The sequence below is a fragment of the Megascapheus bottae genome, chromosome 17 (assembly GCF_031878675.1).
Source record: "Megascapheus bottae isolate mThoBot1 chromosome 17, mThoBot2.hap1, whole genome shotgun sequence".
Classification (NCBI taxonomy): Eukaryota; Metazoa; Chordata; class Mammalia; order Rodentia; family Geomyidae; genus Megascapheus; species Megascapheus bottae.
Genome location: NC_143525.1, coordinates 42,400,598 through 42,428,387, shown reverse-complemented (window position 1 = coordinate 42,428,387; position 27,790 = coordinate 42,400,598). Strand labels below are relative to the sequence as shown.

Genomic DNA, 27,790 nt, shown 5'->3' with positions numbered 1-27,790 from the left:
ATCTACAGAGGTAGCTCAGGGAACTGTTTGAGACATTCTTAGAACAACAGCCACTTTTGTGGGAGCCCAAGAACAGCAGCTTTTAAAAAAATGAGGATAAACAGTCTGGTTTCATTAGGATCCTGAAGACATTCAGTCGATAAAATATGGCATCTACACAGAAGGGTTCAGTCTATCAGATACCCAAGACAACTAGAACTGGGTCCAAGGTAGCAGTTCCAGCACATAGAGGAGCTGAGACTCCTAGCTCCACTCAACGGGGACATGGGTACATTAATTCAAGCCAGCAAAACGCTGCTGTCTTTCTGAGCCCTGCTTCCCACCGAAGATCAGAACCTGTGAATCCCACCACTGCCCACACAGCATCTGAATATCTTCGATCTTTGTCAATGCAGTCAGGGCATGGCTTATACGCATCACCCCAGAAGGGGATGGAGTCCCGACCAAGAACAGATGCACCCCGCCACTCCTCTCCTCACCGAAAGGTATCAGCTTTCCATACCATGAACACACTTCGGAATATTAGTCCAATTAGAGAGGAAGCAACACGAAGTGTTGACAGCAGGCCAGGGGGGCGTGAGATTGGTCATCGTGCCTCATCCCCGGATACCAAGCCCCCCCGTCGCTTGAGTTTTATAGATGAAAAGGAGAGCTTGCAATTACAAAACATAGAAGAAGAGGACCCACCCTCCAAAGTCCAGAACCCCCAAGGGGTCAGAGTTCCTCGTAAGATTTCAGCTCATCCAAAGGATGAAGCAATACAAACAGATCCCATGCGAAAGGTGTCCTCTATTAGCGAGGTCAAATCTCCGAGAAATCTCTATGCAGTCGGCAGCAGGCTCTCTACAGACCATCGGGCAGTCCTTAGGCGGACCACTGTCCAAGAGCCAGAAACAGGTCCTACCAACCTAGTTCTTCCTGAACCAAAAGGCTCCATCAAAAATACAAAATTGGCACCAACCCTCAAACTCTCTGTCCTTAAAGACTTACCTAGTGGATATCGAGTTCCTGTACGTTCGGAGGTGGAGCCTCTTCAAAAACATTATGTCTGCACTGAGACTAAACCCCCCACAAAGGTTCTAATATCATCAGAGGTGGAGGCCAATGTGAAGTCCCTGAAACGGGACAGTGAGGCTGGTCGCAGGGTCACCATCTCCCCAGTGGAATACTCAGCGCAGTCAGCACACCGTTTGTCCACTCGGGTATCTGAAGTTCCCCAGAAATCTATCTGCCCAGAAGCCTCTTTGAAGCCTTCCATCCATGCAGAACTGGAACTGACCCCTCGGCCCTTACCACCTCGGTCTTTGCCTAGGTATGGACCTGACTGCTCATGGTGGGCCTTACTGAATCATGAGGCAGAAGTGCCCCAAAGCTGGCCAGCCACACCTGATTTTGAGCCTAAGTCCCCTCCTCCCCTAGACCCCATAACGTCCTTTTATGATATGGACTCAAACCTCTTCTGTGAGGACTTGATGTTCCAGAGAGAGAAAGAATGTACACCACCACCACCAGCACCACTGCCACCATCACCACCACCGAAGCAAAGTCAAAGCCGGCTCTCATGGAAGGAAGTCCCTCATGTCCTCAAGCATGCCAGCAAACAACTCATTCAAGGATTTAATGCTTTCTTCCTGGGTATGTGTAGACGCAGCCTGTTCAGGTATATCCCCAAGTTAATGCAGTGGGATGTTGGGGGTGGCAAAAATGTCCTTTATTCTGGGCCTCGGTTATTCTGTTTCCAGTGCCAAAGCTAGTTCTATCCTGGAGCTCAGCGTTCCATGTCTTTCCCGCCAGCCTCACTGAGCACCAAGCTCATGCTATCAATGACAGTGCTTAGGCCTTTAGGCACCGACTTCCAAGAGCTGCTGTTCCATGTTTCTTTAGTGTGAGATAGAGTGGTTTGCATGGTTAGAACTTGCTCTCTGAGAGTGGAGCTGAAGAATTGGGCCAGGTTGAAAAGTTAGTAAGGGCTGTTGAAGAAGTACCTTAGGTAATACTCTGGCATCCAAGTAGAATAGGTGGGATACCCATAAGCTAGGGGCCTGCACTTCTGGAAGGGAGATGGCCTTAGCAGAGGGAGGGTAGGGGAAAAAAAACAAAACAAAACAAAAAACAGCTGTAGGGCGGGCATGTGATTTGGGATCCTACATGGGGAGAAGCTTCTTGGAAGGATCAAGGATAGAGGTCACCTCTCGGGAGACCTACAGAGCAAGAAAATAACATGTAAGTAGTGTGGAGGGAGGGGTGTCATATCACAGGCAAGAAAAAACAATCTTACTCTTACTTTCAGATGTGTCTGAGGAAATGCAAAATCGAATCCTCTGGTGGTTAAAAGGTCTGTGCTCTTCCTTCTTGTGGGTCCATTGTGGAGGGAGGGTTAAAAAGTAGGCAGCCAAGTAAAAGGGTGATCTTTTTGGAGAATACAAGCAGGGATTTGAAACTGAAAAAGCAGAGGCATTTCTCTTGCCTAAAATGTCACCATTAAAGTCATCCCTCCAAGAAATGGAACCTTTAAATCCAAGCAATTAAATCCTGAGGTTGAAATACTCTAAAGCCATCTGACAACACTTGATGGTGAGCCTAAGCCCTGTCCTAGACCCTGTAGTGTTCTTTCATGAATTGCACTTAAACCTTTTGTGAAGACTTGAAGTTTCAGTGAGAGAAGACAAGTACACCATCATCTCAAAGGAGTTTCCAGGCTGTGAGAACCACTCAAAGAAATGCCTTAGGCACCTTCACTTTGGTAAATGTGTGTGTGCATATATAATTCACCAAAGCAAGCTACCTGCTTCACAGTCTGGCCCACGGCCGACTCCACATTAATTCAGGTTGAGGAATCTTCCCAGATGTCTCTCTGGCTTCTCAGAACCCTTTGACCTTGGGACACTTTTAAGGGCTGCTGCTCAGGTAAGCTCTCCAGGGATGTCTAGGCTTCCTCCTTGAAGCCACCAGTGTGTCTTGTTGTCAACTGCTGAACATTCAAAGATGTTTCCTTAGGACCTCATTATCCTCTGCTTTCTTTAGACTCTTGGCCACTCATAGCAAGGGAGGGGTGGGGACCAGACCTCAGAGAGTGAATTCTGGCAATAGGGAGTTCTTGCTGTTAGTATTAAAGCCCCCAAAAGCTCCAGTCTAATGAACATGGCAGAGGCCAAGGCTTTGAATGAAGTTTCTAAGAAGGAAAGAACCCTGAAAACAGTCCAGTTCCAAATCTTCCCAGTTGAAGGGGCCCAATCAGCACAAGCCCTGCAAATGGACAGCAAAGACAGAGAAGCATACCTCTCCCCTCCAAGAGAGCAAAGTTCCTTAAAGCAGGAGTGTAATAAAGTCTAGATTCTGAAATTGTCTTCTAGCTGGTCCACTACTTGCCATCTATGGCCCTCAGCAGATTACCTCTCCAAGTTTCAGTTTCCCTATCTATGATGTGGACATAACCATTTTCTCCTCATAGATTCCTGTGAGGATTTCCCAAACTATTACATGTAGCGCAGTGAGCACTCAGTAATTGATGCTGTTATCTAGGTCACTTGTACTAATAAGGGATTTGGGTTAGTTTATGCCCATATCTGCTGGGCGTCTTTAACATTTTCTTTTTCCCCCCCTCCTTTTGGCACTCTCTGAATTCCATCTGCTGCTCCCTGGGAATGCCTGGCTTCTACTTCTCTGCTGACAGATGAGGAGGTAAGAATGCCCCTGAGAAGTTACCTCCAGCCTTCTTGTGTTCCACTCCCTAATCTGAATCTTACTCCTGACCTCTGGTAGAAGAAGATGTGGAGGGGAACAGATCTGGCTCCCTGTGGCTGGGCAGGTTGTTGGTTGCACTAGGATGTCTGTGTTCCATTTGCTAAGCTAGGTACCTGTGGCAGTGCATCTCCTCGAAAGGAGGTTTGCACAAAAGTGCTATAGGAGCTAGTTGCAACCCTAGAGAAAAAGAATAGCGATTTTGGCAGGTGATGGGAAGATAGGACAGCCATTTTGGATCAGTTCCTGACTCTCTCTCTCCCTGGGGCACTCTAGAAGGGGGTTGCATTTCTGGGTTACACATTATTTGGGTCCTCAACTTGAATAAGCATAAGGTGGCCTCTGCTCTTGGCAGCTCTGTGTCCTAAATTTGGCAGTGTCCTGATTTCACAGTGCATTTATTGTTCCCATAAGTATTTTGGCTCTTCTTGGCCCATGTTTGATAAAATGAATGTTCTTCCAGCTTCCATTCTTTCTCTTAATATATTCTTCTCTTACTCAAGGCCTAACAAGAGCCTCTAATGGATTCCCTCCATGGCTAACCAGTCCAGGATGAATAGTTGACTACAAATGGAAAACAAATAAGTGGGGGGACAGCCTGAGCTCAGATAACGGAACAGCTGAAGGGGAGGTGTCCACCCCCTCTACCCTGAGTTCTTACCAAGCTCCAGGCTCTAAGCTTGGCTATAAGAGGGAGTAGCCAGTTTTAGAGATTATCTACATGCAAAACAGTAAGTTCCTTCCTTCCTTCCTTCCTTCCTTCCTTCCTTCCTTCCTTCCTTCCTCCCTTCTTCCCTCCCTTCCTTTCTCCCTTCTTCCCTCCCTTCCTTTCTCCCTCCTTCCTTCCTTTCCATTGATAATTTTTATTCAAATATCTAGCACTCTGCTAGTCACTACTGGAGGAAGCTTCACCACTCTCCCCCCCACCCCCACCCCACTCTCTCTGGCCTTGCAAAACTGGCCCTCTAGATGGGGAGATGAGACATAGGCAGGAAATATTTATGCAATGTGCAATAGTCTGTGGCCAAATGTCAAAATAGAAGAGACTGAATGAATGTTCTTGGAGAGTCTTAGCATCCACAGGAGGTGAGTAAGGGGTCTGGGTTATACCCTCTTACCCAAAGCTAATGGGGAGATGCCTTAACAGCTGACCTCTTGCTCACCCCTTAATACAAATCTATGCCTTTGGGACGTAGTATTATTTCCCTTTGTGCAAGATTGATGTGTGGGACTGAATAGGTTCCTCCCCATCCTCCCCCCAACGTCACCCCCTTTTTCTGTGCATCTTGTTTTAGTTTAGGAAGTCAAAAGCCTTGGCAGCAGAATGATTTCTTCCCAAAATAGCTCTTATCCTGTCTGGGTAATTACAGCTCTCCAGCCCTGTTCAGCAGCAGAGCTGCTCCCCAGAAGCTGGTAGACAAGGCTCCCAGGCAGATGGGCTTCTGGTCTTTTCTGGATCTCTGGAGCCAGGGCAAATGGAAATGGTTCAGGCTGTTTCCCTGAAAAACATGATAGAGATAAGCTTTCCCCGCCTGTCTTCCAGGCTGCATGACTCGCAGGCAATTTCAAGATGGAGACTGTGATATTGGACTCCAAGGCCTCTGGTTCCTCTCATCTGGACATTGGTTGACCATAGCATCCTGTCCCTGATTTCATACCTGTCAGAAATTCTTCGATGGCCCAGCCCCAGAGCCTGGCTTGTGGAAAGCAGCATATTTGTTGTGTTGTTGAGCTTTTTACTAAGCTCCTGTAGATCCATTGCTGAGAATGGTGAAGGTTTTCCCAGTCTCCTTCCAAATAGCCCCTCAAGGTCATTTTGTCCTTGGGAGTGAGTAGGGGTAGACAGATGCTTTTCAACCTTGGGCTGGGTAATTCAGAACTAGAATCTCCCCAGACAAGGTTGTACTGAACTATGGAACCATTTCTGCAAGAGTGTGTGTGCTAGCAGAAACTCATCAGGAAGGGTTTTAAAGGTGCTCTGGTAGGGAAGGGGCTGCCTGCTCACCCAGCCCTGGACAGTTTTTGAAATGAAGCAGTTCTTCATGGGTGGGACCACAACACATCTAATGGACAGACCTGCCCAAGACCCAAGATCCTGTGTTGTGTTTTTGAGGCATCTGACCTTCTCACCCTTGCATGTGACTTCTGAGGCTTGTTAGAGTATGAAGTGGTTTCCTCCTTGCCGTGTTCATCAATTATGCAAGAAACCAACTGGAAAATAGGTCAAGAATCAGAGGAGATCATTTCAATAGTACCTGAAGCAGACTTCTATGCCTTTAAGGAGAACTTTGTCATTTGACCTACAAGGTACAAGGCCAGTCTGTTTCCTTAGCTCCTGAGCCCCAGGGAAGTTTTTTCCTCAGGGGCACTTTGATTACAAAGAAAAACTCTAAAGTGTCTGAGGAAACTGGGGAGTCTGTGCATTCATGGGGATGGTAACACAGTGGTAATGGAGATGGTAATGAGAAGGCCATGGGCCAACTGAAAGGAACCCTAGAAACTAGAAGAATAGAGCAAAGTGACTGAAAATGGGGCGGAGCAACTCAAGAGGAGGTTTTACAGCAGGTTGATCTTCCATTTCACATCTTCGTAGGAAGTAAGCTTTTCCCTGTCAGCTGGTCCCCTGTTCATCTCAAGCCACCAAGGATAGCCAATTCCAGTGCAGAATGGAAAGGTGGTGGTGACCTGAGGCCATGATTTGCTAATTTGAACAAAGGCTTAGTTTGATCAACTCATCTAGTTTAGCTCTGAGAGTTCTGCTTTTCAAGAACTCTTGAGTCCTAGATAAACATGAACAATTAGTCTCCTTGGCCAAGCTGTGGTTGGTGTGGTCTGCATCAGCAAGAACCCTTACAAGCACAGGGCAGGGGGGCACCAGTGTCAGTGTTTCCTGTGAGACCTGGGAAGGTTCCTCCTTCTGCCTAGGAAATGAGGGTAGGAAAATGTAACTCATTTGTCTGGGGCTTAGTGCAGAGCTTAAGCCAGCCTTACATCATTGTTCACTCTGCCCAGAAAGAGCTTACATAGGGAAGAACTTGCCATCTCTGTTTTGAACTTTTGGGTGTATTTTCAGAAGGTACCTGGTTGCTCAACTGAAACTCATCTCTAACATACAATTTTTCTGCCAATGTACTTTTTGTTGTTATTGTTGTGAGGTTTTGTTTGCTTTTTTTTTTTTTTTTTGCCAGTCTGGGCTTGAGCTCAGGGCCTGAGCACTGTCCTTGGACTTTCTCAAGGCTAGAGCTCTACCACTTGAGCCTCAGCACCACTTCCGGCTTTTTTCTAACCCGGGTCTTCATACATGTTAGGCAAGCACTTTAACCACTAGGCCAAACTCCCGGCCTGTGTTTGCTTGTTTTGTTGACAGGTTTTTGCTATGTAGACCAGGCTGGCCCTCAAATTCAATCTCCTTATGCATCAACTTGAGAGTGCTGTGATTATAGATGTGTGCCATCATATTCTCTGTCAGAATACTTTGATGGTGTGTGAAATGGTGGTTTTATGCAAGTAGTAATAGTAGGCCTGAGTGGATTGGGGAGGTTAGCTTCAGAGGGCAGGGCAGGGCAGGGTTGAGGAAGAAAATCCGTAACCCAGAAGGCACCCTGACAGCTGCTCAACTAGAAAGAAGTCTGTCCTGAACAGCAGCAAAACCCATGTCCCTTTACCCCACTCTGCTCAGCTGCTTTTGGCTCAGCTGCTGTGAGGGGAGCAGCAAGACAGCTGCACCTCGGGGGCTGAAGGAAAGCCTGGAGGAGGGGAACAGAATGTGAGTAATGTCTCTTGGTTCCTGAGAGAAGTCCAGGCTAGGCTCTGGGACTGAGGAGAACTGGGCCAGTCAAAGTCTCTTCTTTGGTACAATGCCACAGGCAGGTGATCTAGCTCTAAGGGGTCTATGTGATGGCTGTTTCTGGGACTTTCTATTAGTAGAACTGAGATCAAGACCTGCTTTCTAGAGGTTTAAAAATTAACAGGTGTCAGCAGTATGGTCATTTCCATGTCAGTGTAGTCTAAAGATGGTATTTTTTCTGCTCCCATCTGTCACACCCAACACACACACACACACTCCTAATCCTTTGGAGGGAAGGCATTTGAAATAGTCACAATGGCAGACTTGGCATTGTTTCCCATTTGCAGGGGTAATAGCTACAATTCATCTTAGTGGTTATACCATGTGAAGTATGCTACTGACTCTTTTTTTTTTTTTTTTTGCCAGTCCTGGGCTTGAGCTCAGGGCCTGAGCACTGTCCTTGGACTTTCTCAAGGCTAGCACTCTACCACTTGAGCCTCAGCACCACTTCTGGCTTTTTTGCTATGTATGTGGGGTACCGAGGAATTGAATCCGGGTCTTTGTGCATGCTAGGCAAGCACTTTAACCACTAGGCCAAACTCCCAGCCCCATGTTACTGAGTCTTTATATCAACCTATGAGATGGACTTTTTCCTCCCAGTTCACTGATGACAAAACTGAAGCTCCAAGCTGGGAGCCATTAAGTGGCACAGAAATTATTCTGTTGCTACATGCTCCTGTAACTTTTCTATTTCATTAATATCACAAAGGGATCACAAAGGGAAAGCTTTTAGTAGGAGTAACAGGCATACCTTTGCCTAGGAATAATGAGGCTGGACGGTGGATGTGAACTTGAAAGTAGCCAGAATGAAGGGCAGCGATGGGTCAATGAAGATCAGAGCCTCAAGGCCTGACTGTGCTCTCAAATGGGAATGGAAAACTGATCAATGCTTCCTTTCAATCACTGCACCACTGATCAACCAGCTCCTGGGGGCAGAGACCTATCATCCATCACATTATATACTCACATGTTCCCTGAATCGAAGTGATCGAGGTTAAAATAAAAGACATGTTCCTGCCCTTGAGGGGTTTGTAGTTAATTTGGGAGAGACAAATATGCACATGATGCACTTGAAAGAGTTTGGACAAAGTAAAGTCCAATAAAGCAAATCCGCAAAACTTAGAACATGGAGAAGCTAAGAGAGTGAGAGGCAGGAGACACACATCATCAAATGATGATGGCTTTAGTAGCTCCATTTCCCAAAGATTGAAGCGTAGTTGTTAGAGTCAGTGATTTGTTTTGTTTTTGATTTTTGCTATGGAGGTATTATAACAAGAGGCTGGCAAGGCAGGGGCCTCTTGAAGAGAATCAGACATCATATAGATTATCACATTTGCAGACAGGCAAGCTACTGTGGCCCTGTCCTGCTCAGAAAGTGGCTTGAAAGGACCTTCCCTATCAGAATGGCTGGCTTCTGCCAATTCTTCTTTCTCCTGTTTATTTATTGTGCCAGTCCTGGGATTTGAACTCAAGGCCTGGGCATTACCCCTGATCTTTGGTGCTCAAGGTTAGCACTCTACTACTTGAGCCACAGCCCTGCTTTTGGCTATTTTCCATAGTTGATTGTAGATAAGGGTCTCTTGGATTTGCCTGTGAGGGATAGTTATGAACTGCAATCCTCAGATCTCGGTCTCCTGAGTCGCAAAGATTACAGCAGCCCTGCCAACTCAAACTAACCATCTCTGAAGCCACTCGGTAGGTGCCAGGAAACAAATGTTACCTAATGTTACCACCACATCTCATGCCTACCCCCATGGAACATGAGACATCAGCCAGAGAAAGAGTGGGTTTAAGGTATTTGGGTTTCTGGCCACCATACAGACCTTGTTGGAAAGATGAACTTAAGTTTCCTTGAAAGGCTCACCCTAGTGGCAGCTCATTGGTTCCACCAAGGCTCTCTGACTATATCCTCATGGACTCATCCACCTCTGGGGGAAGAAAGGCACAATGACTTCTTGCTTCACTTAAGAAAAACAGATACTTAGAGGTTAACGTGGCCTTTGCTAGTCATACAGACCTGATTTCCTATGGTAATTGTTCTTATTCTTAGCTTGGAACCCAGATCTGTGCTTGGTGCAAGTACAGTCTCTTTCTCTCTTTCTTTCTTTCTGTGGGTCATGGGGCTTGTACTTACTCTCCCTGAGCTCTTCAGCTCAAGGCTACCACCCTACCCCTGGGCCTGGGCATTGTCCCTGAACTCTTTAACTCAAGGCTACTACCCTATCCTTGAACCAAGTCCCACTTCCCTTTTTCTAGAGGTTAATTGGAGATAAGAATCTCAGGTCCTTTTGTGCCTGGGCTGGCTTTGAACCTTGATCTTCAGATCTCAGCTTCCTGCATAGCTAGGATTACAGGCATGAGCCATCGCACAGCTTTCTTTTCTTTCTTCTGTGGTCAGTTGTGAGGCTTAAACTCAGGACATGGGCACTGTCCTTAGGCTTTCTCAAGGCTAGCGCCACTTGAGCCACAGCACCACTTCTGGCTTTTTCTGGGTATGAGGCATTGAATCTGTTAGGGTCCGTGATCAGGGGAACGAGCCTGACACAAAAGTGGAAGTTAAACAGAGTTTTATTCCGCACCTAGCATCGAGAATCCTACTGACCGGTTAAGGCCGTCTCTAGGATGTGAGTGAGAGAGCGACCCCGCTTGATCTCACAGGCTACTTTTATAGGCCCCAGCCATGTGGTTGGGCTGGCCACACACAGGTGGCCAATGGAATTCAGCATGGTTGATTGATGGCTGGGGTAACCACTGACACCTTTCCTGTTTGAATGGACCTATCATCTCGGTGGGCTTCTGGCACACTGCTCTGATGACAAAGGAAGGGGAGGGAATTCCCTGGCAGGCCATCTGAGCTGTTAGGGATTTTACGCCCCCCCACCTTAGGTCAAGTCCTCCTTTTTCATGAAGATGGGAAATGCCTATAGAGGATGGATTTTGGGGATGTCAAGAAAGGGGGGTCCCTTCAGAACCCAGGACTTCACGCATGGTAGGCAAGCCTTCTACCACTAGGCCACACTCCTGGCCTATGTAGTTTTTTGTTTGTTTTTTACTAAGCTTCTATGCCATACAACCTTTACCTGTAGATGGGCAAGAAAAGATCCAGTGAGGAGGACAGGATGATTTTGCATTCAGACCATGGTTTGACCAAAGTGGAGGAGTCAGGCAGGAGTCAGGCTTGGTGCTGTGGTGGCTGATCTGAGTTTCCCAGAGAAGTAATCATCTGTGCCAAGCTAAGCATCCACTCTCTAGATGCTTGGCTTCCCAGTCTAGCAGTGCCAAGGAAATTGTTTTCTAATCAAAGACCTCAATGCGTGGTAGGATGTTGGACTTCAAGAGTGAGCCAGAGCTTTGGATACTGAGTGCTAAGGCAAAGTTGGCCTAGCCACCTGTCAGCTAGAAATGAAGAGTACATAGTCTTCAGTGATTTATTCAAGAATGCTGTATCTCAACTCTGCCAACCAGGTATGGGACCCCACCTCTGTACATGCAAAAGAAGAGAGCTGGAGTTATGGGGAGCCTCATCTCCTTTAGTGAAGGAAAGTTCCAGGAAGAGCAATGGACTTTCAGGCAGTTAATAGGCAAAGTTGGCATGGGACTTATGTTAAGGCCAAGTTCTCTTATAGTCCTTTAAATGCTACAGGGCTATAGCATATAGGACTTATGCAAGTGGAATGACATAGTCTGTCTTCAGCTTTTATTTAATTCATCATGCTTCATAGTGGGTCTATAGCATAGTAGTTAGAAAGGACTAGAGTCATCAAAACTCTGAGACTCTTAGCTTGGAGCTGAGTTCTATGACCTAAGGGACTTCTCTCAAGGCAAGATGGCACTGACTCTGATCAGGATGCACAGGACTTTCTGGAGCCTGAACAGCAGGTGCCAGAGAAGAGCTTGAGATTCCAGCCACAGCTGAGGATGAGCTAGCCAAGCTGCTCTCTGAGATGTTTCTGTGTCCACACTTGGAACACAGCTGGGGCTTAGGGTAGGAGGGATGTTGTGATAGAGGAAAACAAGGCTTTATTATAGAGCCTAACTTCTTTGACACAGGTTTTCTCCCCACCCCAGGCCACATGTCTGCTGACTAGAAGCACCCAAGAGGCATTCTTATGAGTATACCTAAGTACTAGCTACTTGGGGCTTTGGACAGTGGGCCTTGAATAGCCTCACTATCTGATGGCAGTAGCAGCAGATGTTTCTGTAGACTTTCAACAACATTAATTTTTTTCTTCTTATATGTCTAATTTTCTGACTGCAGCTTCAGATCCCTTGGTCTAAAACAGCCCTATCCTGGGGCCTTTCCACATTAGGACCCCTCTATACTTCTGAGGTCCCTTCCCATTAGGCCCAGCTGCAGGCCCCAGGCCTATGCCTACAAGGCTTCTCCTTATTGACTATCTTTTCCTTGGCACCTCCTGCTGTTGCTACCTTGGTCTACCTTCCTCCAAGGCCTATAGAAGCATACAGCATTGCTTCCTTCCCTACAACATCTGTTTTTTGAATGCCAAAAGAACATTTAGAAAGCATTATTTAATCCCTCCCCTTTTGGGGGGTGGAAACTGAGATTCTGAGAATTGCCCAAAGTCATCTCTCCTCAGCTTGTACTTATAGAGAAGGCCATGCCAGTGAGGTTCAGTATTACCAAGAATATGTTCAGACAGAGGTTAGAGAGCCTGCCCTTAAGGAAGAGGGTTTTGGAGGTTAGAGAGACATGCTCTGGAAACTTCCATAAGAGCCTAGCTAGTTCACACTCTACTTAGGAATCCCTTACCAACTCCCCACCTCCAGGCATTTACCTTTCCCTCACTGCTGTCCCACATGTCACCTGCGTGACAGAGGAAAAATGGCCCATCTGGTCTGGGTCCTGCCTGGGCTGGCCTCTCTAGAGGCCCTCTGCCCTCAGCTCCAGACAAACTTCCCTGGCCCTAGTAATGCTACTCAGCTGCTCCTGCCACCCTTCCAACAGATGATCCTTGGATAATTTATGCAGCAAATCCTCTTTAATCTTTAATCTAAGGTCCTGCACACAGAGAAACTGTGGCTAACCTGTGTTTTCTCCACAGCTTGGAAGGAAGTGGAGAACGTCTGGCTGACATTCCCCTTTGGGGGGGTAGGGTGGTACGGTTAATCAGTTACTTGGACATCAGTCAGCTCACTTCCCTTAAACCTTGTTGAATCTCTGGGGGTAACTTAACGGTTTCTTTCCAACTCATGCAGCAACTCCCCCTGTGATCACCGCCCCCAAAGGCATTTCCTGGGGATGCCAAGTACTCATTCTCCGCCCCCATCCCCCCCGCCCCACCCCCCCGTGATGCTGCACTTCCTGAAGACCATTCTTTAGGCGTTGAGTAAGAAGGAACCAGGTATCCAGGCAGGCTCCAGGGACAAGGGGCCAAGCCCCCTCCCCAACCTCCCTTCCCCATCTCTTCCCTTCACACCCACCCGGCAAAGGTGCAGGCCCCGCCCTCGGGGCGCCTGGCCCCGCCCTCGGCCCCGCCCCTCGCGGTCCGCACTCTGGGAGGCGGGTGGGGGCCGGCGGTGCAGCTAGGTCGGCGCACAGCTCCGCAGCGGGTCGCTCGGGCGCTGTCCAGGCAGAGCCGGCCCGGCACGGGCTGCAGCCATGGTAAGGCGGGCGGGCTCAGGGCAGGGCCGGACAAGGCCGGGCAAGGCCGGGCAGGGCCAGGGCGCCCAGGGCCCACCACTCCCCGGAGGCTGTGATGCCGCAGCCCTTGGCTGTGCGGGACGGGAGGCGTTGAAGCCAGCCCCAGGCTCGGCTCCCGCAGGCAACGGCTGGCGCTGCATCGCCTCCTCCCCAAGTTTCTACCTCTGAGCCCAACAGCTCCAAGGGGGCCTGGACCCCCGGGGTTCTGCCCGCGGTCCTAAAGGAGGGTGGGTCAGTGCTGTGGGAGGGGCCTGCCGACAGAGATGAGCTGCTTGTGCTGGGGGAGGCACCCAGTGATGAGCGAGAGGGGGGGGTCTCCGCCCTTTCTGAGTCAGCTCTTACCTGGATGACCCTTCCTCACCGGCTGACTCTGAGCCAGAGGCCGGCGCCAACTTCTGTCGGGAAACACAGTGTCTTATCCCTTCTCTCCCCCCCTTCCCTCTCCCCCCCCACAAAAAAAAGGGATGGCGAGTCTCTTGATCCCTGTTTTCTACACTTGGATCTTTGTCAGATGGACCCCGAGAGAGGAAAATTTAGTCCAGCATCCTGCTGGATGGGATCAGGAGTGTCCCTTTGCCTCCCAGACAGGAACATGGGGAAAGCTTCTTCTTGCTGCATCTACCCCTCCTCCCCTCAGCCAGGTCTCTCTGCAGTGTATGTAGAAAAGGGCGGGGGGGGGGGGGCGGAGGGAGGGGAGACTCATTCCTGCCATCTGCCTGTAGTGGAAAGAGAAGCAGTAACCTCAGGTAAAAGTTTTAATGCTTGGTGGTGAAGCTCTTCTGTCACTGTTGTCAAGCGCCTGCCACAGATATAATGTATGTATATATATATATGTCCAGGCCTCCAGGATGTGCCATCCTCTTCTCCCAGTCTGGCAGTTTCCCCCCTACCCCACAGCCATTGGCCTCTGCACTGGGAGGCACAAGCTGTTTACAGCAGGAGGGGACCGGTGACCCGCCAGTAGGGCAGGATGTTGGCTGTGGGCCACCACCAGAAGGGAACTCCCTGGCCCCTGTAGAATCAGAAGCTTTCAGATCTAGAAAGGCCAATTTTTGGGGCTCTTGTCTCTCAAGCTGTGTCCAGGCAGAGGCCCAAATCTTGGCCAGGAAGTCTTGGTGACCCCATGAACTTCCCCATAGGGGGTTCCTGGGAGAGGCCAAGTGATGCCTCCCCTTCTCCTTGTCCCCCACCTTCTGCCCACATGGGTGATGGGCAGACTGATTATTTTAGGGGATAGAAGCTTGGAGAAACAATGCCAAGCCCAGCAGGGACCAGAGGAGCTTTTTCTGCCCACACACCAAGTTGAATTCAGCTGAGGTCTCAGTGCTTTCAACTTGACTGAGGCCCCCCCCTAATTAAAAATATTCCACCACCACCATCTAAGCCTCTAGCCTCTGCCCTTAAGTCAGTCAAGCCCTTGGTTCACTGGTTCATGTCAGGCTAGACTCATCTACGAAGGGTCTCCTCAACAGAGGAGACCAGTGCCCTTAATACTTTGGAAGACTCTGAGGAGACCTCTTCAGCCCAAAACACCAGGAGATGTAAGTTTGTGTGTGAAGAGAATGACAAGCCAACATTAATGATCACCCTGAGATTTAGGCGTGCCTTTCTCCTCAGGTTCAAAGCAGCTTGAGCTATCTGTCATCTGGGAGTGTTTTCTCTCCCAGCCTCCCTGGAAGCAAGGGAGGGCTGTCCATTTGATATTAAGGACCTGAAATTAAGACCCTACCCCAGCCCAACCAGAAACACTAGCTTCAAGATTCCTATTGGAGTGCTCCTTCTATAGATTTACAACTAGATTCCTTAATTTACTTCCCACTTAAATGGTAGCTCTGGAGCCTCTAGGATGCTAGCCTCCTGTTGTCTTGTGAACCCATGCCCCTCAGAGACTTAAGTGTTAGCAGCTGCCCTATTGGCTTTGGAAATGTTGGCTGATAGAATTGATACAGGTCCTCAGAGTTAGAGGCCAGGTATCCTAAAGTGTCTGGGGTCCCTGGCACAAAGCCCTTTCTGTATCTGAGATTCCCTACTGGGAAATCTAGGAAGATACTGGGATAGTAGGGCTTTGTGTTTTGATGTTCTAGAAGAAAGGGACATTTGGGAAGAAATGTGGGACTATTCCCTGGAACCTGTCTATACCAAAGGTATTATAATAGTTTCCTACTCATTTATAGGACTGCTTTAACACAAAGATTGTGGAAGAAGGGTTAGAATCTTTTTTTTCTTTTTCTTTTTGTCGGTCATGGGGCTTGAGCTCAGGGCCTGGGTGCTGTCCTTGAGCTCTTCAGCTCAAGGCTACTGCCCTACCCGTTGAGCCACAGTACCACTTCCAGTTTTCTAGTGGTTAATTGGAGATAAGAGTCTCATGGTCTTTAGTGCCCCGGCTGGCTTTGAACCACAATCTTTAGATCTCTGCCTCCTGAATAGGATTATAGGTGTGAGCCACCGCGCCTGGCTAGGGTTAGAATCTTTTCTGAGCAGTTCTCCTGGTGTGGCTAGCCCCATGGACTGATGGGCCAAGTCACCTTGGGATAGCTCCTAGTCCTCAGAGAGTCTTGAATGTCCTTGGTGGGTTAGCAGGGAGATTAAGCAGATCAAGAGCCTGTGCTGCAGACTGACAGGAGATTGGTGCTGTGCCCACCAGGGTAGGAAGCAGGCAGGCATCATAGGGCAGCCAATCAGAGGAGGAGGGGACTGCAGAGGAACCGAGTGATCCTACTGCAGCTGAACTGTCCTTGGAGGGTGGGAGCCAAGGGAAGAGGAGGAGGAGGAGAGGGGGTGGGGAAGGACATTCCACAGGCTTTTTTGGCCCCTGATAGAAGTAGAAAGGGGGGGGGGGTCAAAGAAAAAAGGAAAGGAGCAAACCAGAAAGGCAGATGACAAGAGCATCAAGACAAGGCTGTTTCTGTGTATGAGGAACTTTGTCCGGGAGATAAAAATTAAACGTGGAGCTTGTTGACAGGGGTCAGAAGCGTGGGGCATGGACCATTCTGTCCCTGAGGATGAGACTGGAGCCGGGGTAAGGTGCTACTCTGGGAGATCGGAGTGGTATGGGGAGGGGATGGACTACCATGTTTTTCTTCAGCCTTCACTGGGATTGAGACTCAAAGTTAGAAAATGATTTGGTTACTGGCAGTGCTGGGGGAAGCAATGGAAAGACAGAAGAGGGCTTTGGCGTCTTAACACCTTGTCTAGAACCCTTTGACCTCCATGCAGTCAGGCCTAGTAGTGTTGGGGTTCCTGGTGGCTCTGCTGGAAGATTGTGGGGGCTAGCAGTCTCTATTGGTCCCCTCCTCCTTCTCCTTCCTTGTTGCCTCCCTGTTCATTGCTATGGAGCATAATGTAGTCCTTTTCCCCCACCTTAACAAAATTGCCAGATCCACTGCTGGGTCAACTGCTAGATTGTGAAGAGAGGTAGGATTTCCTGGAATTCCTGACGAATTAGCTGTCAGCAAGACCTGTTGTCCCCTCAGGCCCATCCTTGTCCGTTGCTGTATAATTAATCTGCCAAGCCGGGACATTTCTGAGTGAAGCAAGTCACAATCATCATGCCAGACCAAGAAGCACACGGTGGCTTGTATGGGCATTCCATTAGACCCAAATAATATGGCTGAGAAAAGCCTGTTAGGTAAGATCTGCCTTAGGAAAGTTTCTTCTGGTCACTAAGCCCCTAAGTGATCCAAGACACAGGTTAAAGGGCCTTTTTCCTCCCTGCCATCCAGACAAGCCGTGGAGACTATGACTTATCAGAAGGTAGGAGAACTTGCAAGGTAACAGTCTAGAAATAGCCCTTTCCCCTCTGGCTTTCCTTTTTCTGTCTCTTTCCTCTGGCATAAACCTGGCAGTGTGCACGTCCACCTCTTGCATTTCTTCCCATTGTAAAGTAAGTTTCCACAGAAAGATTGTGAAGCTGGACACAGAGGCTCACACCTATAATCCCAGCTACTCAGGAGGCAGAGATCGAGAATCACAGTTCAAAGCTAGCCTGGGTGGGCTCTAAAGACTGCAAGACTCTTAATTAACCACTAGAAAACCAGAAGTGGGCTGTGGCTCAAGGGGGTAGGGTGGTTACCTAGAACTGAAGAGCTCAAGGACAGCACCCAGGCCCAGAGTTCAAGCCCTACGACCAACCAAAAAAAAAAAAAAAAAGCAAGATTATAGGGGACTTACATTCCCCACCACAGTAGCTGGGACTCCACAATGGGTCAGAGTAGCCCCCACTGGGTTGCCAACCCTTAGAGGATGAGGTCAGCCTCTATAGCTAGCCTTTGTTCATTGTCTGGGGGTGGCACTTGGATGTTGTGAGACAGCTGAGCCCAGCACTGCCAGGCACCCCACAAAGGGCACTGACCCCTTAAGGAGAGGGGAAGCTAGAGGATCTAGAGCTAAGGGGAAGAGTAGGGAACATAGCTTATCTTCCAAACTGGGGATAGGTGGAATGGGCATTTGTAGAGAGCCAATCCCTTCACGTTGGGACATACTCTTGGGCTGTCTGTAATACTAGAGGTTCTGCACTCCTAACCACTTCCGGTTCTCCCATCCTCTCACCTGCTTCCTCCTGCTTGCTCTCCATCCATATTCAGCATCCACCAGGTTTACTCTTCTCTCTTTGGGTCTAGAACCAGATTCTATTATGGTTCAGGGTCTAAATTAAAAGTAGGGTTACCAAGTCCAAGTCCTGGGTGGCAAACCTGAGTGAATGAATACCCACAATAGATCCCTTGCTCACTGAGCAGCAGCAACAGAAGCACAGATTCCCCCTGCTGGCTCTTGACTTTCTTGTAAGGGAAACTCCTGTCTCCCTGCTTCCCTGTGCCTGTGCTGTATTCTGATTCTCTTTACTCTCTCTTGGATCTGGAGCCACAGATTCAGGTCTCTGTCCTCTCCCTCTTACTTGGTCTGCTGGTTCTGACCTTTGGGACAGTCCCTGGTCCCTGGCTTTTAGCCCAATGGCTAGCAAGGCTGCCTCAACAAATATCCCGGTGAGAGAGCAGGGCTTTGGGCATTGGCCAGGGCTCCTCCTGGATCCTGGGTCCTCTACACCATCTCTTGGCTTGGGGAGACTAGAGAAACAAGTAACCACAACTCCCTCCTCTGGCCTAGTTGCTGTTTCTTTCCCTTCTAACCATAAGTACTTCCCCTCTCTCCTCACCTTCTCCTGTCTTCTGCCTTCTTCCTTGTTCTTCCCTCCTGGCTCCCTCCCTACCACCTCCTACCTACTCCCCACCATCCACCCTACTCACCCCACCACCCTCCAGATCAAGCGTTTCCTGGAGGACACCACCGATGATGCAGAACTGAGCAAGTTCGTGAAGGATTTCCCAGGAAGTGAGCAGTGCCACCCACCGGAGGTCAAGACTAGGGTGTGCAGGCCCCAAATCTCAGAGCCAAGACCCCAGGCTCCAGACCTCTTTGATGATGACCAGGAATTCAGAGCCCCCTCGTGGCCCCAGTCCTCTGACAGCCAGCAGTGCTTCTGTGCCCCAGCTCCTCTCAGCCCTTCCAGCAGGCCCCGCAGCCCATGGGGCAAGCTGGATCCTTATGATTCCTCTGAGGTAGAGACTCCAGCCCTGCCTTTGTTTTTCAGTGGGCGGGTGCAGAAGACTAGGAAATGAAAGACTATGTGAAAGAACATATCCATGTTCGTGTGTGTGTGTGTGTGTGTGTGTGTGTAAAAGATTAGGTCCTCTCTCCTATTTCAGAGCCCCAGCTCTGAGGATTTTTACACAGATGGTACTGGCAACTGGCCATATTGGCAGGGGCAAGAGGTCTCACAGGTGGGAACTCGGGAACGCAAATGTGGCACTACTCCTTTAAAGCTGGAGCAAAAACTTAGACAAGAGAAGACTGGTGCTGATCCTCTCCTAATGCATTTGACTTCTTGTCCTTAGGATGACAAGGAATATGTGGGCTTTGCAACCCTCCCCAACCAAGTTCACCGGAAGTCTGTGAAGAAAGGCTTCGACTTTACCCTCATGGTGGCAGGTAGAAAGGGGCAAGGCGGGATTGGGCAAGGGATATTTCACATGGAATTAGGATGTGTGTGTGTGTGTGTGAGTGTGTGTGTGTGTGTGTGTGTGTGTGTGTGTGTGATGAATAGGGAGAAGGTAAACAGCAAATGACTGTGGCTTTTTGCAAAATAGCCAGGAACCCTCAAACATGTTGGTGTAGGGGACTGTAAAGAGCACTTGACCCACATTTTCACCCTTTCTTGTGACCTTGAGCAATGTCTTGCTCTCTCAGCTTCATTCACATGAGAAGGCTAAAGCAGTGGACCCCTGCTTCCTTCAAGCTGTACAATGCTGTGGTTTGGTTAGTTTAGTTCCAATTGAAAGGAAAATAATTCACTCTAGGTTGTCATGTAGGGCTGCCTCTGGGCTATAGATCTTACCTTTTGACTTGCTGTCTCTGTCCTATCAGGAGAGTCTGGCCTGGGTAAATCCACTCTTGTCAATAGCCTCTTCCTCACTGATCTATACCGAGATCGGAAACTCCTTGGTGCTGAAGGTAAGAAAAGAAGAAGAAAATGAAGATAGGCAGGCAGACCTGAGTTGGGAAGTTAAGAACTCACTCCAGGGATGGTAGTTGGGGACCTTCCCCAGCATGCTTGAAGCCATGGCTTCCTAGAAACTGACTACACCCCTCTATGGACTTTTTCTGGCCTGGCAGCACACCAGCCAGATCCCTAAAGATTTGGGTACTGAAGCAAGGCAGGGACCTGAATCCTGTTCTGTGAATGAATGTCTGACACCCCCCCCCAAAGGATTTCAGGAATCCAAGAAAAAAAGCCGGGAGCAGAGAAGAGGCTGGGGCCAGAGCCAACAGCCACCGGCATTTCCTGTGTTGGGAAACATGTTCCTTGTTGGTTCCCAGAGAACAGGCCCTCCTGCCGCACTGGGGTGGGGAGGGGGCAGTGTGGATGAAGCAGGCTGGACAGCAAAGCTGGCTGGGGTGAGTGGTTTGTTCTCATTGGGCAGGTCCCTGCCCTTGCCCTTGCCTCAGTTTCCCCCTTCTCCAGAGCGGATCATGCAAACTGTGGAGATTACTAAGCATGCGGTGGATATAGAAGAGAAGGGTGTAAGGCTGCGGCTCACCATTGTGGACACACCAGGTTTTGGGGATGCAGTCAACAACACAGAGTGGTATGTCTGACCAAGCACAACCCCAGCTGTCTTTGCCCCGCCCATCTATTCCATGCACAAACACACACACATACATCACACACAGGTACAGACACAAGAGGAAGAGGTTTGTGACCTTGGTTATGCTTTCACTGGATAGTTGTATGAGGAAAGGACTGGAATAGTTTCTGATATTCCTTTCAACTCTGATCTATGATAGGAACACAAGAAAGAAGAGCCTCAAAAAAAACATACATATCTGTAGCACAGGGCCTGACATATAACAGGTATTTTATTGGGTGTCCAATAAACACCACCCTCCCTCTTCCTCCTCCTTTTCCAGCAACATTTTCAGATGCTATAAACAAGTCCTGCTAATTGGACACTGAACGAGCATGGAGGGAAGGATGAAGGGAAGTAACAACAAAAGGAAAAAGATGGTGATGGGAATGCATGCATGCATGAAGCCCTGGGTTTGATTCCTCAGTGCCACATAAACAGAAAAAAATGGAAATTGTGCTGTGGTTTAAGTGGTAGAGTGCTAGCCTTACACAAACAAAGCTGAGGGATAGAGCCCAGGCCCTGAATTCAAGCTCCAGAACTAGCCAAAAAAAAGGAAGAAGAAAAAAGATGATGGAACTTGATTTAAATTATAGGCACCCTTCGGGTTATCTGTTACATATGTATGTGCATGTGTTTGCACACACACACACACACCCCTGGCTTTTAATTTCTTTTTAATGGACTGGAGGGATGCTTATGTAATTGTCAGATCTAAGTAAGTAGATGAGGTAATGGAGATAGTGCCTTTGATGGAGAAGTTAGGCAGGAGGTTTTCAGATCCCTAGGATGAACTGTGTTTGAATTCAGGGTCATTCTCTACTCCCCCTAGCTTGCTAGGCAAGCACTCTTATCACTTGAACAGTGTCCTGAGAGTGTAAATCTTGATTGGTATTTAGTAACCATATGATCTTGAATAAATGGCTGCATTTTTATTTCTTCAACTGAAAAATATCATCCCTTACCACTTCACCCAGCTGATCTGAAAAATCATCCAGAATGACATCTGTATGTTATACTCATGAATTTTAACAATGGTAACTGCAGGAAAGGCAACATAACATGGATCCCTTTGTTCAAAATGATTAATAATTTTAAGATGGTGACTAAAGATCTGCATATACTCATGATGTTGACCCTAGATAATTGCTTCACAGACTCATCAGACCCTTACCTATTTTCTTTTTTTTCCTCCAAGATCCAGTCCTGGATCTTGAACTCAGCACTGAGCACTGTCCTTGGACTTTCTCAAGGATAGAGCTCTACCACTTGAACCACAGCACCACTTCCAGCTTTTTCTGTGTATTTAGTGCCAAGAAATTGAACCCGGGTCTTCATGCAGGCTAGGCAAGCACTCTACCACTAGGCCAAACTCCTGGCTCAAGACCCTTACATACTTTCTGAGCCCTCATCACATGCTTTATCATTGTAATAACTTACTACTTGGTGGAGCTGACTGGTTCATCAACTCTACAGTCTGAGCTTTGAAAGGATGATCATTTCTTACATGCTGAGTTAGTTCATGGTACATGGGACACAATCTCCATCAATGTGCCTGATGGGTGGGTGGGGGTAACTTCCATATCATCTTCACCCTGTATGTCTCAGCAAACAGCTTGCTTGAAGTTCTAGTCCCATTCAATACCTGGTTCCTTCTGTAGTAAGTATGATTGTTTTTCAATTTACTTACCTTATTTTAGCTATAATAATAATAATAAAATTCAATAATCATTGTAATAATTATAATTTCAAAATAACAATTCCACATCACAGTTTATAGTCAAGCAGCAGGAATTTATGAAATACATAAACATAGGTATCCAGTCTGTATTGGACATTTAAGAAGTACAGACAAAGTGGGTGTTGGTGGCTCCATGCCTATAATCCTAGCTATTCAGGAAGCTGAGATCTGTATCCTGGTTTGAAGCTAGCCAGGCAGAAAAGTCTTATAAGACTCTTATCTCCAATAAACACTCAGAAAAAGCCAAAAGTAGCTCTGTGGCTTGAGCACAAAGAGGCTGAGGGACAGCACTCAGGCCCTAAGTACAAGCCCTAGGACCAGAACGGGGAGAAAAAAGTACAGACAGGTGTGAGTGAGTGATTCTTATTGCTGAGGGACAAATAATCTAATATGAGTATCCATCAAATAACAAATTAGCAAACAAGCCAGGCCATTGTAATGGCAAACACTTGAATTATGAGTAAAAAAAAAAAACAGAGACTCAGAAAGGTAGAGAATTTACTAGCCAAATGTTCTGGTAAAATCCCTTAGCTTTTCCAGATATAATGTGTATGTTCATGCACGCATGTATGTGTGTGCTTGTGTGTGTGTGTGTGTGTGTGTGTGTGTGTGTGTACTGTTATTGGGCTTTGAACTCAGGACCAGGGCACTGTCCTTTTGTTTTTTGCCCAAGACTGGTACTCTACCACTTGAGTTCCATTTTGGGATTTTTGGTGGCTATGAGTCTCATGGGCTTTCCTACCTGGGGCTGGCTTTGAATCTTGATTTCTTCATGTCTAAAATGAGAATGATCATGCTCAAAATATACAATGTTCACGAAACAGGGAAATAATGATTAAACAGAAAAGCTAAAGACCTAGAACTAAAGCTTCATAAGTAAATATATATGCATATATCTATAAACATATATCCATATATATGGATGACTATATACATTGCTTAATCACAAAGATACATTCTAAAAATGCATAATTAGGCATGCCATTGTACAAACATCATAGAAGGTACTTACACAAACTTAGATGGCATATGTTAATCACTTGACATGGCCTCTTGATGTAGTCAAGAAATGAGATGGAGCTGGGCACAGTGGCTCACACCTGTAAACCTAGCTACTTAGGAGGCTGAGATCTGAGGATTAAGGTTCAAAGCCAGCCTAGGCACTAAAGTCTGTGCTTTTTTTTTTTTTTTTTGCCAGTCTTGGGCTTGAGCGTAAAGCCTGAACAGTCCTTGGGTCTTTCTCAAGGATAGAGCCCTACCACTTGAGCCACAGCACTATTTCTGGCTTTTTCTATATATGTGGTACGGAGGAATTGAACCCAGGTCATCATGCATGCTAGGCAAGCACTCTACCACCAGGCCAAACTGTCTGCCGGAGGAGACTCTTAATTCCAATTAACCACCAGAAAAATCAGAAGTGGCTCTGTGGTTCAAGGGGTATGGCAGTAGCTTTGAGCTGAAGAGCTCAGGGACAATGCCTAGGCCCAGAGTTCAAGCCCCACAACCCACCAAAGAGAGAGAGAGAGAGAGAGAGAGAGAGAGAGAGAGAGAGAGAGAGAGCATGCTAAAGCTTCTGCTAGCATAACGCAAATACTCTTACAACAAATACTCTTATAATTAACTTTATTAGTAGAAGGCATATACTAAATAACATAAGACATAATAAATATACAAAGTAATAGCCTTGTATTATCACTACCAAATATTATGTATATTTAATTCTAAGTGTCATACTTTTATTGCTCTTTTAATTTTTAGCAGTACTAGGATTTGTGATCAAGCTCTCATGCTTTCTAGGCAGGTACTCTACCACATGAACCACACCTCAGCTTTTTTTTTTTGTGGGTCATGGAGCCTAAACTCTGCCTGGCCGCTGTCCCTGAGCTCTTCAACTCAAGGCTACCACCCTACCCTTGAGCCAAGGGTAATTGGAGATAAGAGTCTCAGGTCCTTTTGTGCCCAGGCTGTCTTTGAACCTTGATCCTCAGATCTCAGTCTCCTGAGTAGCTAGGATTACAAGCGTGAGCCACTGCGCCCAGCTTTTTTTTTTTTTTTTTCCTTAAGGCATGGTCTTGTAAGGTTTCATCTGGAGCTGGCCTCCAGCTGTGATCCTTCTGCCTGTTGGCTCCCACACAGCTGGATGCATGCCAGCATGCTTGCTTTATTGATTGGGATTGAATCTCTATCGATTTTTGTCCTGGGCTCACTCACCTCAGACAACAGTTATCCTGATCTGTGCCTCCTGAGTAACTGGGATGATAAGCTTATGACACTGCATGTGGCAGTGCTTTACATTGCCCTAACTGCAGTACATTAGGTTTGTTTATATCACATTAGGTTTGTTTATTTGCTGTATCACCACAAACACTTTAAGTTATGCATCAGTGCTATAATGCTGATTTTTTTTTAACCCCAGTGTAGTCTGATGACACCTCTGAAGTGGTATGATGGCACTGAAGTATATGAAAGCCAAAGTTGGTCTAAACATTCACTAATGTAGTAGTCAAGAGTCTCCAAGCCTGGAAATGGGCTTGGAGAGGTGGGGAAAAAGAGTGGAACCACATGAGCAAAGGACTTTGAACCTGCCTTAGGCTTTCTCTGGCCTCCCGTTGATGTTTACCTGCAGCCACCTTGCCATTTTATTTATTTATTTATTTATTTTTATTTATTTATTTTTTTCTTTTGCTCAAGGATAGCCCTCTACCACTTTGAACCACAGCTCCACTTCTGGTTTTCTGATGGTTAATGGGAGACAACAGTCTCACAGACTTTTCTGCCTGGGCTGGCTTTAAACCCTGATCTTTAGATCTCGGCCTCCCAAGTAGCTAGGATTAGACATGAGCCACTGGTACCTGGCCACCTTGCTATTCTTACTGCTTTGTTTGATTCCCTGGGCCCTTTTTCTTGTCAAACTAGTATTTTTGAATTCCACCTCTTTACCCAGTCTAGCTTTCTATCAGAACATGTGAAATACACCTCTGTCCCACCCAGGTATCTTGCTGAAGATGTAGGAAAGCAAGCCAGGGAATAACAATATCTAGAAAATACTGTACATCCTGGGCTAATTCTTTACTGTCCCAGAGCCCACTAGATAGCGTCTACTCCCACAGTTCTCTGCTTGTCTGTCCCTGCCCAGCTGGAAACCTGTGGCAGAATACATCGACCAGCAGTTTGAGCAGTACTTCCGAGATGAAAGTGGCCTGAACCGGAAGAACATCCAAGACAACAGGGTGCACTGCTGCCTGTACTTCATCTCACCTTTTGGCCACGGGTATGGTCTGAGCCTGAGGCTCCTGGTACCACCCAGTGCTATTAAGGGAACAGGCCGAGAGCACCCAGGGCAGGGTTGCCCCTAGCAGGTGGTCATAGATTCTTGTTTCCCAGGCTCCGGCCATTGGATGTTGAGTTCATGAAGGCCCTGCACCAGCGGGTCAACATTGTGCCTATCTTGGCTAAGGCGGACACACTGACACCTCCAGAAGTGGACCGCAAGAAACGCAAAGTGAGGAAAGCTGGCGGGGTCAGGGGAACAGGTGGGCTAAAAAGGATGGGGTGCCCAGAACTGTGGGCCCCTCATCTATTTGTCAGATCCGGGAGGAGATTGAATACTTTGGAATCAAGATCTATCAGTTTCCCGATTGTGACTCTGATGAGGATGAGGACTTCAAATTACAGGACCAAGCCCTAAAGGTGGGGCCACCCCAAGGCACCCCTTTCACATCCTGTTTCTCCTGGGAAGAAGAAGGGGGTAGAATTCTCTCTAGGGACAGTCTTTTGGGGGTGGGAGAGGACCCTGGTTTCCTAGACAAAGCAGAGAAGACGCAGATGAAAAGAAGCAGGTGAGGGTGTGGGGTGCTGACAGGCACCCCTAACTTCTTTTAGGAAAGCATCCCATTTGCGGTAATTGGCAGCAATACTGTGGTAGAAGCCAGGGGGCGGCGAGTTCGGGGCCGACTCTACCCTTGGGGCATCGTGGAAGGTAAAGGTCTGAGCTTATGATCAAAGTATCGACCTTAGTGGGTCCCATCTACCCATACCCCTGGCTGACCTCAGCCTTGCTATGCAGTGGAAAACCCAGGGCACTGCGACTTTGTGAAGCTGAGGACAATGCTGGTGCGTACCCACATGCAGGACCTGAAGGATGTGACCCGGGAGACACATTACGAGAACTACAGGGCACAGTGCATTCAGAGTATGACCCGCCTAGTGGTGAAGGAACGAAATCGCAAGTATGACCAGGAGCAAGGATGAGCCCTTCCCTCATTCTTCTACAGGCCCTGGGCTCAACCCAAGATGGTGCTGGGGTCCCCCTAACCTTACCACCCTCCTTTCCCCTTCCCCCCAGCAAACTGACTCGAGAGAGTGGTACTGACTTCCCCATCCCTGCTGTCCCACTAGGGACAGATGCAGAAACTGAGAAGCTAATCCGAGAGAAAGATGAGGAGGTGAGCGCAGCATATGGAAGTAGGGGTAGCCAGCATGGGAGGTCCCCTGTTTGATCATAAATATATCTCCTGGTTTGGAGTCAGAAAGATCCCTGGTTCTGGTGCATATTTGAAATGTTGATTGGTGATTCTGCCCAGTCTCCATCATATCTCAGGGCTCCCAAGGCCCTGACTCAAGGGACTGGAGATTGGGGCCAATTTCCAAATACTACAGGACTCTCCAAAAAGCCTCACTTTGATGCATATGACTATTCCAGCTGCGGCGGATGCAGGAGATGCTACACAAAATTCAAAGACAGATGAAGGAGACCCATTAACTGGCTTTTGGACCTGGATATTTAAATCTCTTCTTTCTGCCTACTCCAGCCCCTCCCAGCACCAGCTCTGCTCAGGCCCCCGCAGCTACTGCCACTTCGCCTTATATCCCTGCTGACTCCTCAGAGACTCAGAGGAAATAAAGTTTAATAAATCTATCAGTGGCCCCTGGTGTCCTTGTCTGTATCTTTATTTTATTTTGGCATTTCTAGTATGGTTTCAACTCAGGGCCTTGCACTTGCTAGACAGGGACGCTACCATTTGAGCCAAACCTCAGCCTTTTTTAGCTTCGTTATTTTTTGTTTTCAAGTAGAATTTCATGTTCCTTGCCTCAGCCTGGATTGTGATATTCCTACTTTACATTTTCTTTGGTGTAACAGGTCTGTCACCATGCCCAGTTTTTTCTTGACATGGAGTCTCATTAACTTTTTGCCTGGGCAACTAGGATTTCAACTGTGAACCACTGTGCCTAGCCCTATTTATCCATAACACCTCACGAGGCAGAGATCTCCTAGGACCCGGTTTTAAGAGGCTGATGGAGTGAGTTTACTGGTTTCTGCCCCTTATTTTTTTCTGCCCCTTATTACATGGAAGTGGCTCCAACAACGATGATCAGTCTGCTTAGCCTCTCCATCTTGGCTGTGTATAACCTACCTCTTTTCTTGGGTTGGGCCTCTCATTATCTTTCCCTCCGACATGGTACCTTTCAATTCTGTAACAGTTTTGGGTCTTACACCAGGCTTCTTGCGGCGAGGGGTAGGGGGGAAGGGCTGTTACTAACGGTATGTATTGCCTCCCGACTTCCTATTTCCCCTGATCCTGGTAGAGGGATATGCAAACCTAAGCTCTTAAACTCCA

The 27,790-nt window shown here is 47.7% G+C and overlaps 1 protein-coding gene across 5 annotated transcripts; it reads left to right on the top strand.

The window, feature by feature from the left end:
• Positions 1–29: 29 nt before the first annotated feature.
• On the top strand, positions 30–27,090 carry Septin4 (septin 4). 5 transcript variants are annotated; one of them, XM_090351117.1, is made up of 14 exons: positions 30–1,635; positions 2,291–2,335; positions 3,674–3,681; positions 18,509–18,805; positions 19,142–19,235; positions 19,671–19,757; positions 20,269–20,392; positions 25,309–25,443; positions 25,557–25,674; positions 25,761–25,862; positions 26,055–26,151; positions 26,239–26,401; positions 26,518–26,617; positions 26,875–27,090. In XM_090351117.1, the coding sequence occupies exons 1-14, from the start codon at positions 147–149 to the stop codon at positions 26,932–26,934; spliced, it is 2,919 nt and encodes a 972-aa protein (XP_090207243.1). In that variant the 5' UTR covers positions 30–146; the 3' UTR covers positions 26,935–27,090. The 5 variants fall into 5 exon arrangements, with proteins under 5 accessions (XP_090207243.1, XP_090207241.1, XP_090207239.1 ...); XM_090351113.1 differs by lacking the exons at positions 30–1,635; positions 2,291–2,335; positions 3,674–3,681 and adding an exon at positions 16,059–16,269; XM_090351115.1 differs by lacking the exons at positions 30–1,635; positions 2,291–2,335; positions 3,674–3,681; positions 18,509–18,805 and adding an exon at positions 13,104–13,211.
• Positions 27,091–27,790: the final 700 nt, after the last annotated feature.